Source organism: Macaca nemestrina, chromosome 2 (genome assembly GCF_043159975.1).
Source record: "Macaca nemestrina isolate mMacNem1 chromosome 2, mMacNem.hap1, whole genome shotgun sequence".
Taxonomy (NCBI): domain Eukaryota; kingdom Metazoa; phylum Chordata; class Mammalia; order Primates; family Cercopithecidae; genus Macaca; species Macaca nemestrina.
This window is the reverse complement of record NC_092126.1, coordinates 154,676,938-154,693,408: the sequence shown is the minus strand read 5'-3', so window position 1 is coordinate 154,693,408 and position 16,471 is coordinate 154,676,938. Positions and strand designations below refer to the sequence as shown.

The following is a 16,471-nucleotide window of genomic DNA, read 5'->3' as shown; positions in this document are numbered from 1 at the left end:
TGAAGTGGCGTGATCTTGGCTCACTACAACCTCTACCTCCTGGGCTCAAGTGATTCTCCCATCTCAGCTTCCCAAGTAGCTGGGACTACAGATGCATGCCACCACACCCAGCTAATTTTCATATTTTTTGCAGAGATGGGAGTCTCACTATGTTGCCCAGGCTGATCTCAAACTCCTGGGCTCAAGCGATCCTCCTACCCTTGGCTTCCAAAAGTGCTGGGATTAAAGGTGTGAACCACGGCACCACCCAACCCCCTGTCCTACCACAGAAAGTTGTAAAAGGCAGAGTCTTTCACAGTCCCTAACCAAGGCAGCCAGAAGAAGGATAGGGGATGGGAGAGCCAAGAAGAGGTGAGCAAGAAAAGTAGCCTCTGTGAGAGCATATTTATAGGATGCACTGGGCAAGGCTCTGGGGTCCTAATGACAACCCTCTATGGAGAGGTTGTTACCCAGGTGTAGATGCTCAGCACTGGCCGATAGGTCTCTGGCTTTCACCAGTGTATGGCTTCCTTTGGTTGAGTCTCCTTCAGGATACCACCATTTGGGGCTCCTTGTCTTGTGAAGTGGCCAGAAGGGCCCTCATAGAAGATCCAGTTGAGAAATCTCAAAGCTGGGGGACTTCGGGCCACATTTAGCTCACACAGTGATTTTGTTTGGCCCATACAATATGTATGTATTTATTTATTTATTTATTATTATTTTTTTTTTGAGACGGAGTCTCGCTCTGTCGCTCAGGCTGGAGTGCAGTGGCGTGATTTCCACTCACTGCAAGCTCCGCCCCCCGGGTTCACGCCATTCTCCTGCCTCAGCCTCCCGTGTAGCTGGGACTACAGGCGCCTGCCACCGTGCCCAGCTAGTTTTTTTTGTATTTTTTTTTAGTAGAGACGGGGTTTCACCGTGTTGGCCAGGATGGTCTCGATCTCCTGACCTTGTGATCCGCCATCTCGGCCTCCCAGTGTGCTGGGATTACAGGCTTGAGCCACCGCGCCCGGCCGTATTTATTTTTTAATTCTGGTAAAATGCATGTGACATAAAATCTGCCATCTAAGCCTTTTTTTTTTTTTTTTTTTTTTTTTTGAGACAGACATCTTGCTCTGCCCCCCAGGCTGGAGTGCAGTGGCAAGATCTCGGCTCACTGCAACCTCTGCCTCAAGCGATTCTCCTGCCTCAGCCTCCCGAGTAGCTGGGGCTACAGGCACCCACCACCATGCCCAGATAATTTTTGTATTTTTAGTAGAGATGGGATTTTGCCATGTTGGCGAGGCTGGTCTCAAACTCCTGAGCTCAGGTGATCCGCCCGCCTCGGCCTCCCAAAGTGCTGGGATTACAGGCGTGAGCCACTGTGCCCAGCCAAACATTTAAAAATATACATTCAATACTGTTAATTGTATTCACGTTGTTGTGCAACCAATCTCTGAAACTTTTTTATCTTGCAAAACTGAAAGTTAAACAACTCCCCATATTTCCCTCCCCTCGGCCCTTGATAACCACCATTCTACTTTCTATCTCTGTGAATTTGACTATTCTAGATACCTCATTCAAGTGGAATCATGCAGTGTTTGTCTTTTTGTCACTGGCTATTTTCACTCAGCATAATGTTCTCAAGATTCATCCATGTGGTAGTATGGGTCAGAATTTCCTTCCTTTTTAAGGCTAAATAATATTCCATTGTATGGGTAGATCACGTGTTTAAAAATCTACTCTTCTGTCAATGGATCCTTGGGCTGCTTCCACCTTTTGGCTATTGTGAATAGCGCTACTATGAACATGAATGTGCTCTTCTCTACTTTGCATTCTTTGGGGTATTTGCCCACAAGTGGAATTGCTGGATTACATAGTAATTGTGTTTAATTTTTTGAGAAACTGCCATACTGTTTTACATAGCAGTTGGACCATTTTACATTCCTTCCAACAGTGCACAAGTGTTCCAGTTTCCCCACATCCTTGCCAACACTTGCTGTGTTCTGTGTTTTTTGTTTGTTTGTTTGTTTTTTGTTTTTTAAGACAGGGTCTGGCGCTGTTGCCCAGGCTGGAGTGCAGTGGCTCGATCTTGGCTCACTGCAATTTCCACCTCCTGGGCTCAAGCGATTCTCCCACCTCAGCCTCCTGAGTAGCTGGGATTAAAGGTACACACCACCATGTCTGGCTAATTTTTGTATTTTTTGGAGAGATGGGCATCTCGTTATGTTACCTAGGCTAGTCTTGAACTCCTGGGCTCTAGTGATCCTCCTACCTTGGCCTCCCAAAGTGCTGGGATTATAGGTGTAAGTCACAATGCCCAGACCTGTTTTTTGATAGTAGCCAGTCTAATGGGTATGGGGTATTTGTTTTTTAAGCCCATATTTTAAAATAATGGGAAATTTCAGGTAATAGTATAGTTTCCACTTTAAGAAATTTTGAGGAGGTGCCTCCGACACCCAGGCACCACTGCTGCACTGAGGTACCCTACCCCATTCCTCCCTGGATGTCCAGACCACTCCTAGCCTCCAGAGAGGGACATGGAAACTTTCAGGAGGTGCTGCTTCTAACATTATTTGGAAAACTGGGAAGCTCTGAAAACAATCAGTAGGAGCTGGGTAGTCACTGCCCCTCTTCATGTGCAGTCTGTGTCTTCCAGTTGGCCAGAATGTTCTACCTGGTCTGGAAGCCCTCCTCACCACCCCCCACACCCATTTTTAACTGTGGAATTGGGAGGGCTTTGCAACATGCCAACTTGGCCTGGCTGAACCATATTTTCCAGAACTCCCTGACTAGTATGTTTTCCATTAGGGTGGGCCAGGAGGCAGATTCTCACCAGATTTGGAAGGAAGCAACCATTTGGATTACTGATCTGCTGACTCACCTGATGGGCATGAAGCAGCACCTGGACCTGCAATTGTTGTGCAAATTTTCCTGGACTCTCCTTCAGTTTTTTCTGACTCCTGGGGCAGGTGTGTGCACGTCTAGCTCTGTGACTAAGGGTCCCAGCTTCTACCTTCATCAGTGAGGTTAGAGGTAATAAGAATAGACACAGGTTTCAGTCTGTCCTTATGGGTTCTCCCTGTGCTAGTGAGGTTTCAGTATGTTCATGTGCTCATGGTCTTCCCCTCCTGACCACCTGCCTGTGGACTTCAAGCTCCATCAGTCTTGGAGATACAGCCTTACAGAAACTGCTTAATCAGCCCCTACAATTGTGCAAGCCAGTTCCCTGGTTTTCCTTCTCTGTTGAGTTTACATGGGAACCTGAAGCCCTGCTGATTTATCCGGCCTCATGCCCTGTCACATCTCCCCCACTGCTTTTACCACTACACCTTTCACCATTCCCCAAACCCAGCAGCCTGTGCTACTGTGGGGTTTCCAGTCTGGAATGTCCCTAATAGGAGCTTGCTGGTTTATCTATCCTTCTCCTGCAAGTGACTGCGTCCCATCACTGCCTCTGCTCCCATTCACCCCCAGCCTGGCACAGTCCAAGAGAACGGGCCCCATCCAGGAGGTGTTGAATGAATGACTGTGGACTAAACCCTTGGCATATGAGATGTTTTGTTCTCCCATACCTCTGCAAGTATCACCGCCCCCAGCTTGCAAGTGTAAGTAGCCCTAACAGCAGTTGCTGTGGGAAGAACCAGGACCTTTGCCTATTCATAACTGGTGGAGCTGCTGGAAGAGCTAATATGCCCTGGGCCACATCACTCAAGATGTGATGACTGGGACAGTGAGATGGCAGCACCCCTTGTGCTAGGAGCTCAGACCCTCCCCAACAGGCCCTGTGCTCAGCTCCAAGCCCTGCCCTGGCAGAGAGACAGCTTTAGACCAGGTTGGTCTAGGGACATTGACTGAAGATCCCCTTCTACCAGTCACCAAGGCTACACACCCTGGGATGGGGCCTTTGCAGTGTCTGCAGAGCTGTCCTGGGGCCAGGGAGAAGGCAGACTGGGGGACCCAGAAGGCAGAGGTGAGATGTTGAGGAGGCTCACAGGGCGGAGGCAACATCGAAAGCAGAGTAGCCCTGGTGACAGGTAGAATGCTAACCCCAGGAGGATTCAAGGGATTGGGGGTGCAGAGGCTAGAGGTCTTGACCAGAGATAGTGTGATCAGACTCTGCCTAGTTAGCAGATGAGTGATTTTAAAGTCTTTCTTAGCACCATTTATATATGAGGAAACAGACTTGGGGAGAACAATCTTGCCCCAGACCCAAAGATCCTAGTGGAGATAGGTCCACTATGGGAGCCTCTAGCAGGGGCCTGCTCCTACCTGCCCGCCTAATACTAATCCGCACTGGGCTGCAGAGGAGAGCTCAAGCCTGGGCTGTTTTGCACATAAGCCCTTTACCTCCTTGCTGTACCAGGGTCACCTCCTCTAGAAAGCCCTTTCTTCCTTAGCCTCACAGTGTCAAGTGCCTTCAATGTTCAACTGGAATTGAGGCGTCTTGAAGCCAAGTCCAGGAGACACAGTAAATAAATGGTGGATCCTGGACTCCCCAGCCCACTGTAGGAGCTAAGCATCAGGGCAGAAAAATACAGGCTTTGGAGCCACATAGAGCAGGTTTGAATCTTGACCTGGCTGTGTGGCCTCCCAGAGTCTCAGCAACTGCATCAGTAAATTTGGCTCTTGAACACCCTTTTTCAAGATTGGGGTTGTTTTGAGGTTGAGATCAGGCCTGTGAGTCCTCAGAGTACCAGACACAGTGAGTACTCCGGTGTGCTTGGTTGTGGTCATGTGGCATCAACTTAGGGCACCTCTCAGGAATATGGGACCTACTCTGTGAACCCCACAGTAGCACAGGTCCCATAAAGTCAGAAAGCCGCCCCGCTGAAGGGGCCAACTGAGCAAGCTGGGAAAAAGGGAGGGGAGGGGCCTGTGGGCAGAGAATGGGACACTAGAAGGGTGGTTCAGAGGAAGAGCAATTTGAAAGGATGACAAGGTCCAGGATGGGCTTGTGGGGAGGGTTAGGTGAGTCATTCCTTTGAGTGAGAGACCAGGATGCAAGCAACAGAAACCCCAGTCAAACTAATGTATGCAAAAAGCAATGTATAGGCTCACAGGATAGTCAGGGCTATCCAAGCTTTAGGCATGGCTTGATCCAGAAGCTCCATTAATGTCATTAAGCATCTGTCCATTTCCTGGCTCCAATTTTCTCTATCTTGGCTCTTTATTCAGGGGAGCTCTCCCTATATGTTGACAAAGATAGTTACTGGCAACGCTGGCCCACATCCCTAACATTTAGTGATCCCAGTGAAAGAGCACCTGTTTCTCAGCAGTTCCAGGGGAAGTCCCAGGATTGACTTGCATTGAACCCACTGGATCAAGAACCCACTTCGGGCCTAATCACTGTGGCCAAGTGAACAACTGATTGAACACTTATTGGCCAGGTCTTCAGTCATGTGACCACCCTGGGGCTGGGTCCCCAAGGGAAACTCACAATATTATCAGCAAAGTGGATGGCTTGTCTCACTGAGGGCTGGTCTACTGGGTGCTTAAGTGCTCCTACAGGGTGCAAGCCTCAGGGTGGAGAAGACAGCAAGCTGGGGCCCATGCCAAGGAATGAAGAGAGGGTGAAAGGTGGCAGGGGTGGGAGGCAGCACCAGAGGAGGCGGCCACTAGTGGAGGCAGGTGGTGTGAACAGCAAAGGGTAGCTTTTGGTGAGAAATACGGAAAGGCAATGAGGAATAAGGACAGCCCAAAACGCACTTTGGGGCACTGGATTTAGCTGGCCAGCAGCACCATCTCTTTAGCATCCTGGGTGTGCCAAGGCCTCTTCTGGACCCTTGCCGCTGGTGGCCTATTGGCTGGCCCTGCAAGGAGTATGGGACAGGCCTGGGCTGGCACTTGGACATGATGGGATGTCCTCAAAGGACAGATGGTCAGCAAGGTGGAGGACTTAGTTAGGGAGGGAGGTTTAGGAAGGGATGAAACTCTGTTCATGGAGCACTTAACAGGCAGGCAGGAAGGAGCAGTGTCCACAGAGGACAGATGTCTGAGGCCTTGGTGGCCTTGGTGCCCATGGCCCCCTGCTGCAGCCCTTCCCAGCCCTCTGAATCCCAGAACCACCTGGGAAGCTGGTCAGAAGGCTGATTCCCAGGCCCAGCCCCAGAGATTCAGATTTGGACAACCAGGACATGAGCTGGCAGCAGGGGTGAAGCTGCCAGCCTAGGCCTACCTGCCTCCTAGGTGCCCACAGGAGCCCCAGACCCCCAGACCCCAGCGACAGCCGTCTGTGTCCTGATGATGGTACCTCTGCCCTCATCATTCACTGTCTCCACACTAGCCAGGGAGCTTGGGCAGGGCAGGCACCTGGACTGGTTTTGCCTACTGCTGTGTCTGCAGCGCTTGGCCCAGGACAGGGCAGGTAAGACTCTCACTGGCACCTGGCTCTGCAGTTCAGTGAAGCAGGAAGCAGCAGGGAGGAGGCCCCAGTGGGTTATGAAGATTTGCAGATGGAATGGAGTGGCAACTCACCCAGGCGCCAGAGAGGTCTGCCAGGCCCAGATCAAGGGTAGCAGCAGTCCTGGGCTCCTCTCCAGCAATGCTCCCTCCCCTCCAGTCTACAGCCAGGAGGTCCTGCCCCCACCTGTAGTTTCTGCAATCTTTTACACAGGGGGTAAAACATAGGGGGTAAAATGAGCTCTCCTGCATTCTCACCTAACCCCAGCCCAGGGTCACTCACACTGGTATGAGTATATACCCACTGTTTTAGAACCTTCCCCCATTTCCCACTGCCCTTGGGGGCCTGTTTTGCAGTTGTCCATTTTTAGGGACATCTGTCAGAATAGACTTTGGCCTATTGCCCAACTGGACAGACAACTATCCCATATGCTGGACACCAGAGTGTCCCAGGGCTGAGGATCCTTCTGCTTCTACTAATTTTCCCAGCAATCCTTTGGGTCCCGTTTGCGCTCCAGCTTAACCAGTAGGCTCAGGGAGAGCTAACACCCTTCTGAGACCACAGTTTGAGTTGTGGTCGGCAACTCCACTCTGGCCACCACACCTCGTCCAGGTCACAATCTCTAACTCTCGCTGGAATCAGAATGACTAAGCTTACAGGCCAGGCTGGTGTTAACTTTGTAAGACCTACCTCTCTGGAGACCAAGTTGAGGTCCCTGGCAAGGGCCCTGACCATTAACCCTGAAAACCCATTAATTCCCCCACCCACCTAGGCAATGGCTGATGTACCCCCCTGTGCGGGCAGACACACCCATCCCTCCTAAAGGACCGAACCTGTCTATCTCCCTGCCCCAGGTACTTTGTTCGTCCCAGGCCAGCAATTCCCACCTCTTGCTGAAGGCCCCTGGCTCCATCCAGGCTTACAATGGCCAACATATCTGGGGTACACGGACCCGAAGGGCCCGCCCTCCAACCTTGCCTGCCGAAAGCGCCCATCTCTATTCCACTCAGATTAAACGAGAGAGGCTGAAAGGTTTAAACGCTTTATTGTGCCCAAAAATAGGCCCATGGAATGAAGGGAAGCGCCGCGCAGCCCTGAGCCCTAAGCGATTGTTTGTCGCGCACCCAAAGGCAGGGAGGGTGGGGAGCCGGGAAGGGATGCGCGGCCTCCGCGTCCCCGCGCGCCTGGGCCCGGCCAACCAGCGGCCCCCGCCTGGTGGGCAGGCGCGGCCTCGGCCACCAGCGCCTAGGGGCCAGTAACCATGACGACGACCGTTGCCAAGGCCGAGAGCCAATGGAGGCGTCGCCAGGGCTGTTTCAAAAACCTAAAGCAAACAACGAAAAACGCTACATCGTTGGGGGAGGGGAAAGACAGAGAGGACCCGGGGCCCCTCCCTGAGGCTCAGACCAGGCCCCGCGGCCCCGGCCAGGGCGAGCCGTACAAAATCTACGTCACTTGGGGTAGAAAAACAAAAACATTGAAAAGCCCACGCCGGCCGCTCTGACCAGCCGGCACGCTCACTTGCGGCCCTTGGGCACTTTGGGGACGCTGGGCTTGGCCGCCTTCTTCACCTTCTTGCCCCCGGCGGCCGCCGTCTTCTTGGTCTTGCCGCCTTTGTCCTTCTTGGCGGCAGCGCCCTTCTTGTGCGAGCGTTGCTCCGGCTTCTGGCCCCTGGCGGGCTTCTTGTCCGCGCGACGGGAGCCGGCCGCGCCTGGAGCCGCCTTCTTCGCTTTGTGCGCGGTGGGCGCCGGGGCGGTGGCGGCCGCCGGGGCTCCGCGCCGCTCCCCGCCGCCCTCCAGCTTCTTGCGGTTGAGCTTGAAGGAACCGTTAGCGCCGGTGCCCTTCACCTGTAGAAGCGTGTCGTTCTGCACCAGCGCCTTGATCGAGTACTTGAGGTAGGTGCGCCCGTTCTGCTGATCGAACCACGGAACCTTCTTGGCCTCGGTGTAGATCTTGGCTAGCGACGAGCCGTTGCGTTCGCCCAGCCTGCGGATGGTCTCCACCACCAGCTGGCTGTACTTGCCCGGCTGATTCTTCTTCTTGCTGTTCTTCCTCTTCTTAGATGGGGACAACGCCGCCGAGCCGCCAGCCTTGGTCACCTTCTTGGCCATCCCCTCCGCGGTCGTCACCGGCAGGGCCTCCTCGAGCTCCACAGACATGGTAGCAAGCGGGTTGGTGGCGGGCGGTGCGCGGAAGCCGGGGGGCCGCGCCGGGAAGAGGAAGGCGAGGGGCCGAGGGGGTGCAGGGGGGCTGGGGGCGCGCGGCGGCTCCAGGCGGGAGCGGCCGCGGCCGGGCCTGGGGCCGGGCGGCAGGGCTGGGGTGGGGGCCGGGCCGGGCCGGAGCGAGGGTTGGGGGGCCCGGGGCCGGGCTAGGGGACCAAGTTGGGGTCAGAGACCGAGTCCGAGCCGGCGGTTGGAGCTGGGGACGCAGACCTAGGCCGAGTTCGAGCGAAGAGAAATCCCGCCGAACGCGAGACACCGCCGCAGCTTCCACTGGCTCCTCTGGAACTCGCTGGGCGTGCGCGCTGCGCTCTGGCGGGAGGGCGCCTCTCTCGGCTTTTTATAGCTTCATGGCGGACCACGTTGAGAACAACAACAGCCTGGTCCGGGGCCAGCGCCAACTTGTGCTTCTTGGAGCCCCTTCTTGGGCCGCTGGCTTCTCGGATCGCGCCTCACCAGCGCCGCGGCGCCCACAGCAGGGCGCCTCGGACGGGGCTTGAGCTCCTGGCGCAGTGGAGAGGCGGCTTGCGTCCTGGAAGAGCTCAGCAAAGGCGAACGGAGAGGTGCACCCTAGGCTGCGGGAGCGCGAGAGGAGGGGGGCACTTCGTTTGGAGGCCAATAGCGCGGGCCCCAGGGGAGGCCCCACGGCCGGGAGCTTGGCAGCCGGCAGCCCAGAGAAGGCCACGGGCACCCGAGCCCTGGTCCGGCCCCGGGGGCTCCAGGCCTGCCCGCAAGAGGAGCTTTAATTTGTCCAAACTAACACAGGGCGCGCCCTCACGTGGTCGGCTGGGGCAACGTGAACTGCGCTAGGACATCCTCGGGGGTTTTCCGCCCCTTCCAAAGCGGATGGCGGATGGGAGGCACTCTCCAGCTGCACCCTGGGGTCTGGTTGTGCCTCTGGGGGCCTAGGCACAACCCGGGAAATGGAGGACGACAGCAGGGCCTCTCTGGGGACACTGCCTCGCCTCTCCCCCTACCCCGTTGCCGCTGATGTTCCCATGGCCTCATTTTGTGATCCACAAGTAGTTGCCGCCGGTCCTCCCAAAGCCAAATGGGGACTCCAGGGTGGGACAGGGTGGGCGGGGGTGAGGTTATGACCCCCAGAGGCGTACCTGTGAGAGGATGGGGAAGAGATTAGCTCTTAGTTCCTGGGCGCACCCCTCCCCCTCTCCCGTGCACAGGGAAATGATGGCGGCAACACAGCAAAGGAGACCATGTCCTGGAGAGGGTCCCGGGTCCGGGGCCCCACCCTCCCCGGGGGGCTTGTGCAAGCCTGGCGGCTCGATCTCTGCTGATTCCCGTATTGGGGGTGCAGAGGAGGCACAGGACAGTTTTTGTCGAAGCCAGTGCAGCCTCCACTTGGGGAAGCTGAGACCAGAGTAAGATGCTCGGGTAGGAGAGGGGACCTCTTTGGGGGTAGGTGATGTGTAGGGCACAGGAGTGGGGTTGGGGCTGGGGGGTGGCAGGGATGCAGGCAGGAAACAGTCTCCGGGGGCCCAGCATAGAAAAGCGATGGAGGGGTGAGGGGGAACAGGACGCTGGCGAATTGGGGTTCCCAGAGTGAGGGATAGGCACATTTACAGGTGGACAGAGCAACAGGCCCTGAAAAGGGGGTGGGTGGGTGCATTTGTGGCCTTGGACCCAAGCAGGCTTCTCTGAGTGAGGGCTGGCAGCGCCTCCCTTCTTCTCCAGCTCACCCCTTTCACACACACACACACCCCATTTTGTCACCCTGACGAGGGAATAAGCCCTAGAGAGGAAGAAATTGTGTCTAGGAGGAAACGGTGAGCCTGGATGAGTTTCTTTGCCGGGAGGCTGGCAGGGGCATGGAACCGGGAACAGCCTTTGCCCTCCGGAGCACTGGGTACCCTGAGAAAAGTGAGAAGAGAGATTGCAGCTAGGTCCCTGCGGAGGAGGATGGGCTCCTTTCCCAGGAAGGACTGGCTGAGTGGACTGTCTCCAGGGCACAGAACAACATTGAGAGACTGAGGCCTCCACCTGCTTGAGGAAGGCCCATGTGAATTTCCTGACACAGAATGGGGACGAGTTTCTGACAGCACCACCCAGCTGAGCCTGCGCAGACTGAACAGCTGTTTCCAGGCCAGGCTGGCTGCATGGAGGACATGAGAGGAGCAGCCAGCTGTGTGTACTGGACCCACTGATCAGGGTGCTCAGGACCAGGAGCCCTCTGAGGATGTGCAGAAGGGACTCTGCAGAGAGGAACGTGGCGGCCACAGCTGGAGTGACCGCAGTGTACAGAGATGGGATGGGAGCAGGAAACCCAAAAGAGCTGACCCTGGAACCAGGTGGAGGGGAGGCAGCCCAGCCATGCCAGAGAGGGTAATATGGTTTGGATCTGTGTTCCCACCCAAATTTTAGGTTCCATTTTAATCCTCAGTGTTGGAGGTGGGTCTTGATAGGAGGTGATCAGATCATGGGGGTGGATTCTAATGGTTTAGCACCATCCCCTTGGTGCTGTCCTCATGATAGTGAGCTATCATGAGATCTGGTTGTTTGAAAGCATGTTGCACCTCCCCTGAACTTCTCTTGGTCCTGCCCCTGCCATGCAGGACACCTGCTCCACTTCACCTTTCACCATGAGTAAAAGCTCCTTGAGGCTTCCCAAGAAGTAGATGCCCCGTGCTTGCTGTACAGCCTGCAGAACCGTGAGCCAATTAAACCTCTTTTCTTTATAAATTACCCAGTCTCATGTAGTTCTTTATAGCTTTGTGAGAATGGACTAATACAAGGGGCTTGAGCTTAGGTCTTCTGAAAAGTCAAAGGGTGAGGAGAAGTGATACCCTTGAAGGAGTCCCAGCCATGGGTGACAGGGCCATCGCTCGGCCTCTTGTGCAGCCACTACGGGGAGAGGAGTTTGCTGGACATGCCACTCTGGAGCTGGCTGCAGCCACAGGCTGGGCCAGGGACACTCCTGGGTCATCCATGCTGGGGGAAGGGAGGATGCTCTAGTGGAGACCGAGGGACAGGGTCAGGGAGGAAGGCAGGACCCAGGTGTAGCCTCCTTCATGAAATCTGAGGAGAGGAGATGCGAGAGAGAAGGACTGGGCACCACAGCCAGTACAGCCACTCACAAAGTGGAGCTGCCGTCTGGGGGACTGAGGAGAGTGGCCAGGCTCCTGGCCATCATGCCCTGGGGCACCTGGCTGGGACTGCAGGGGAGAAGCAGTCAGCACAGGACTGGAGCCCTGCGGGCAGGGCAGTGCTGTCCAGTCCCAGGGGCAGGAAATGAAGGATGCAGCTCAGACCCCATGCCAGCGTCAGTGGGCACGTGGCCTGGGGGCCAGCTCCTCAGCCTGTGAGGGGAGGGCTGCTTTTGTCAAGAGGGAGACTGCCTGTGGCCCAGGGCTCAGAAGACTAATTCTAGACTTGGGGAGCTGGCAGGGACTAAGTGGGATCTTCACCTGCCCTCATGATATGGTGGAGGCAACTGAGGCCTGAGGAGGGGGTTAGCCAGAAGGAGACCAGGACTCAGGCTGGGGTCTTGCAGCCTTCAGGGTGTCTCTTACCCCCCATGCTCCTGGTCACCCTTCCTGCATTACCCCACCAAGGAAACCATAGGTGGGGAAGGTCCCAGATCCTCAACCAAAAAAAAATGGCCAAATAAAAGAAAAGGAGCTTCTGGAAGTGGCCAGGGCCTAGCAGAGACCAGGGCAAGACCATGTACCCAGCACCTGAGGCGCGCCCTTCCCTGGGCCTGGCCAGTCTGGAGGAGGCTCTGGCTCGTGAGCAGTGGGGTTTCTGGGGACGGAATCCAGAAGGGGCTCTATGGCTGCTGGGCTCTCTCCCTCCTCCCTGTTTCGGGGATTGTTCAGTCCTGGGGCTGCAAACACCACCAGTACCCTGATGATGCAGTTCATTTCTCTAGCCCGAGGTCGGCCTCTCTCCCATGCAGACCCCAGCATCCCGCTCCTCCTGCCGCTCTCACCTGGAGTCTAGGTGTGGCCAACACAGACCCCGCTCCTCCCAAACTTTTGCCAGTGATTCTGCCCAGAGACAGGAACTGCTCCCTGATTTCCCTACTCTCTCATCCAACCCATGGCTTCCTGCCTGTTTACCCCAGAACTGGTCCCACAGCCACCGAGCCCCCACCCTCTCTACCCTTTCCCCCCGGCCTCCTGTTCTCTCCGCACAGCCCCAGCACAGAAGTCTGAGTAGTGGGTCCTGGCTCTGCCAAAAGGTCTCCAGTGGCTTCTCACCAGACATAGGGTAAAGTCTCCCAACACCTTTGCCACTAGCCTCTACCAAGGCTCTGACCGCAGCTCCCCCACTCAGTGCTCAGCCTCACAGCCTTTTTTGCTGCCCACACATACCCAGAGGGCTTTCATGACCTGGGGCTTGCTGGGGTAGCCCCATGGCTGGCTCCTGCCCTGGCCAGCCTCCCTAGACCCCTCCTCAGGTGCTCCTATCAGAGCACCCTCCCTGCCTGGCTCACAGCACCTGCCATGTAGTGTGTCCATTGAGTTGTGGGCTGTGAGCTAAGTGCAGGGTGGGGGCTGTCATGCTTGTAGCTGCACCAAGGCGGGGTGAACGCAGCACGCTCCCAACACAGACACACCTGCGGCAGCAGCGGATGGGAGGGAGGACAGGGGTTAGGAGCTCCTCCTGGCTGAGCTGTGACCCGGGCTGTCCTTCAAACCCTGGGTGTGATTCCTTCCCCACCACCACTGCCCAGCCTCAGTCTCCCAGTTTGTATAAAAGGGCTAGATGTGTGGAGTCTGAATGATCCAGCTTGACAGTCTGATTCTGGGCCTCCAGACACACACCATTCACACCCACAGTTCACACCCACAGACACATTTACCCTCACACATGCTCACCATTCACATGCACACTTCACACATGTACACCTACTCACAGTCACATGCTCAGACACGCTCACACCATTTACACTTACAGTTCACATGCACACCTCACCTATTCACACACAATTTACCCTCCCACTCACATGCTCACACACCATTCACACAGTTCACATTCATACACATATCTACCCATCCATTCACACATATATGCACATACACTCATATCTACACATTTACCCTCACACATACCATTCACACCCACAGGTTCACACATTCACCTACTCACACCTGTCATCCTCTCATTCACGTGCTCACAAAATGGTCACACAGTTTACCCCTCACACCCACATGCTCACCCATTCACACACCATTCACACTCACAGATTCATACACATTCACCTACTCAGACACATCATCCACCCATTCACATGCTCACACACACGTTCACACAGGCATGTGCCCTTCACACTCATAAGCTCACCATCACATACCCTTCACACCCACAGGTTCACATACACATTCACATGCTCCCACTCACTCCCCTCACACACACATGCTGATTTACATAGCCACTTGCACATGTACACATACGCTCACATTCGCACAGGTTCACCCATTCACACACACTTGACACATTTATCCTCACATTCACCCACTCACCATTCCCACTCACCAGTTCACATGCACTCACCCAAGCTCACACTTGACCATGGACACACCCTCAAACATAGGTGCTCACACACACATGAGCCAATGCACACTGACCTAGCCATTCATACTCAAACACATCCTCACATACCCACACAGCTCTACACATACCCACTTTCTTACACATTCACACACAGACACATTCAAACACACCCATTCTCACATCCTCAAAAACACCTGTGGCCACTTCCTCACTCACACACAAAGTCGATGCCAACTGCAGGGGAAAACGTGGCGTCAGCTAGGGTCTCGCTGGAGGCTCTCCCTGCCTTCGCCCTCTCTGTCCTGTCTCGTTTCCACCCTCATATTCTGGGGACCTTGAGACTGATGCACACAAACACACAGGCCCATGACAGAGGCCCCAGAATCTGGTGGCACCTACCAGAGCTCAGGCTGCAGTGGGAAGAACCCCTGACCACAGAGCCAGCTGCAGGGCGCTGCCTCCCTGACCAGACACAAGCTCCCAGCATACACCCGTGCCCACTCATCATCTGCTGGGAGGTCAGCGACCACACCTCTGCTCCCAGACCAGAGGAAACAACACCAGAACCCAAGGGGCCAGGATGGTGACACACCTGAGCGGGCAAGGGAGCCGGTGCCAGTGCACAGACAGGACACCAGTCACTACACCAGGGGACAGCAGGCCTGATGTGCCGTGCCCTGCACTGACCATGAGGACTCAAACCCCATCTGAGGCGAGTCCTGCAGGCTAATGCCATGTGCAAGCAGGAGGGTCAAAGCAGTGACACGTCCCATGTGATGGGGTTGGAGATACTTATGCCTTGAATTTGAATGTTTTCTCTAAGGGCATATATCTATATCTATATACAGATATATATAGCTTTCAAAACACAACTTTTAGAAAAATAAATGTTAATGAAATTCAAATCTGTATTCCAGAATTTATTGTATTTTCTTTTCTCTATTTTTTCACTATTGGTTTTTGTTGGGCTTTTCCTGATTACAAAAAATGCATTGCTATGATGGAAACCTCAAGAAACAACAGAAATCATAAAGACTGTGATTTAAAGTAGGCCACTAGAGAGTAATGTTAAAAGTAACAGAATGGGCCGGGCGTGGTGGCTCAAGCCTGTAATCCCAGCACTTTGGGAGGCCGAGACGGGCGGATCACGAGGTCAGGAGATCGAGAGACGATCCCGGCTAACACGGTGAAACCCCAACTCTACTAAAAAATACAAAAAAATAGCCGGGCGAGGTGGCGGGCGCCTGTAGTCCCAGCTACTCAGGAGGCTGAGGCAGGAGAATGGCGTAAACCCGGGAGGCGGAGCTTGCAGTGAGCTGAGATCCGGCCACTGCACTCCAGCCTGGGTGACAGAGCAAGACTCCGTCTCAAAAAAAAAAAAAAAAAAAAGTAACAGAATGAGGCTGGATGTGGTGGCTCATGCCAGCACTTTTGGAGGCCATGGTAGGAGGATCACTTGAGGTCAGGAGTTCAAGACCAGCCTGGCCAACATGGTGAAACCCTATCTCTGCTAAAAATACAAAAATTAGCTGGGCATGGTGGTGTGCACCTGTAGTCCCAGCTACTCGAGAGGCTGAGGCAGGAGAATCACCTGAACACGGTAGGCAGAGGTTGCAGTGAGCTGAGACTGCGCCACTGCACTCCAGCCTGGGTGACAAAACAAGACTCTGTCTCAAAAGAAAAAAAAAAAAAAAGGCCGGGCGCGGTGGCTCAAGCCTGTAATCCCAGCACTTTGGGAGGCCGAGACGGGCGGATCACGAGGTCAGGAGATCGAGACCATCCTGGCTAATATGGTGAAACCCCGTCTCTACTAAAAATACTAAAAACTAGCCGGGCGAGGTGGTGGGCGCCTGTAGTCCCAGCTACTCGGGAGGCTGAGGCAGGAGAATGGCGTAAACCCGGGAGGCGGAGCTTGCAGTGAGCTGAGATCCGGCCACTCCACTCCAACCTGGGCGACAAAGCGAGACTCCGTCTCAAAAAAAAAAAAAAAAGAAAAAGAAAAAAAAGTAGAATGGACAAAAAGCCACAATCCTATGAAAATACAAAAGGAATGCACCCAGAAGTGGGGGTCTCACGTACCTTTATTGCGTACTGATGGGTACTTGTCTTTGGTTGCCATGGAAACGTCAAGATGCTGGGATACAGGGTGATGGGGATGTGAATTGCCACCTCCTGCTGGTTCCACACAGGCACCCATAGTGTGTGGACCCCTCCATCCTACAAGGGGTGAGAGTGCCATACGTCATCATGACAACCATGTCGTCAGCAGTCTTTCCCAGTCACCAGACCCCCATCCCTCCCTGGGGATCAGGCCACAAAGGTGGATTTTGTGGGAGAGTGGAGAAGAAGGTTCCAGACACCCTGCCACTCTCTCGTT

The 16,471-nt window shown here is 54.7% G+C and overlaps 1 protein-coding gene across 1 annotated transcript; it reads right to left on the bottom strand.

Moving 5' to 3' along the window:
• Nucleotides 1–7,387: 7,387 nt before the first annotated feature.
• On the bottom strand, nt 7,388–9,303 carry LOC105477774 (H1.10 linker histone). The gene has a single exon (XM_011734547.3). The coding sequence runs from the start codon at nt 8,518–8,520 to the stop codon at nt 7,879–7,881; it is 642 nt and encodes a 213-aa protein (XP_011732849.1). The 5' UTR covers nt 8,521–9,303; the 3' UTR covers nt 7,388–7,878.
• Between the last annotated feature and the right edge of the window lie 7,168 nt (nt 9,304–16,471).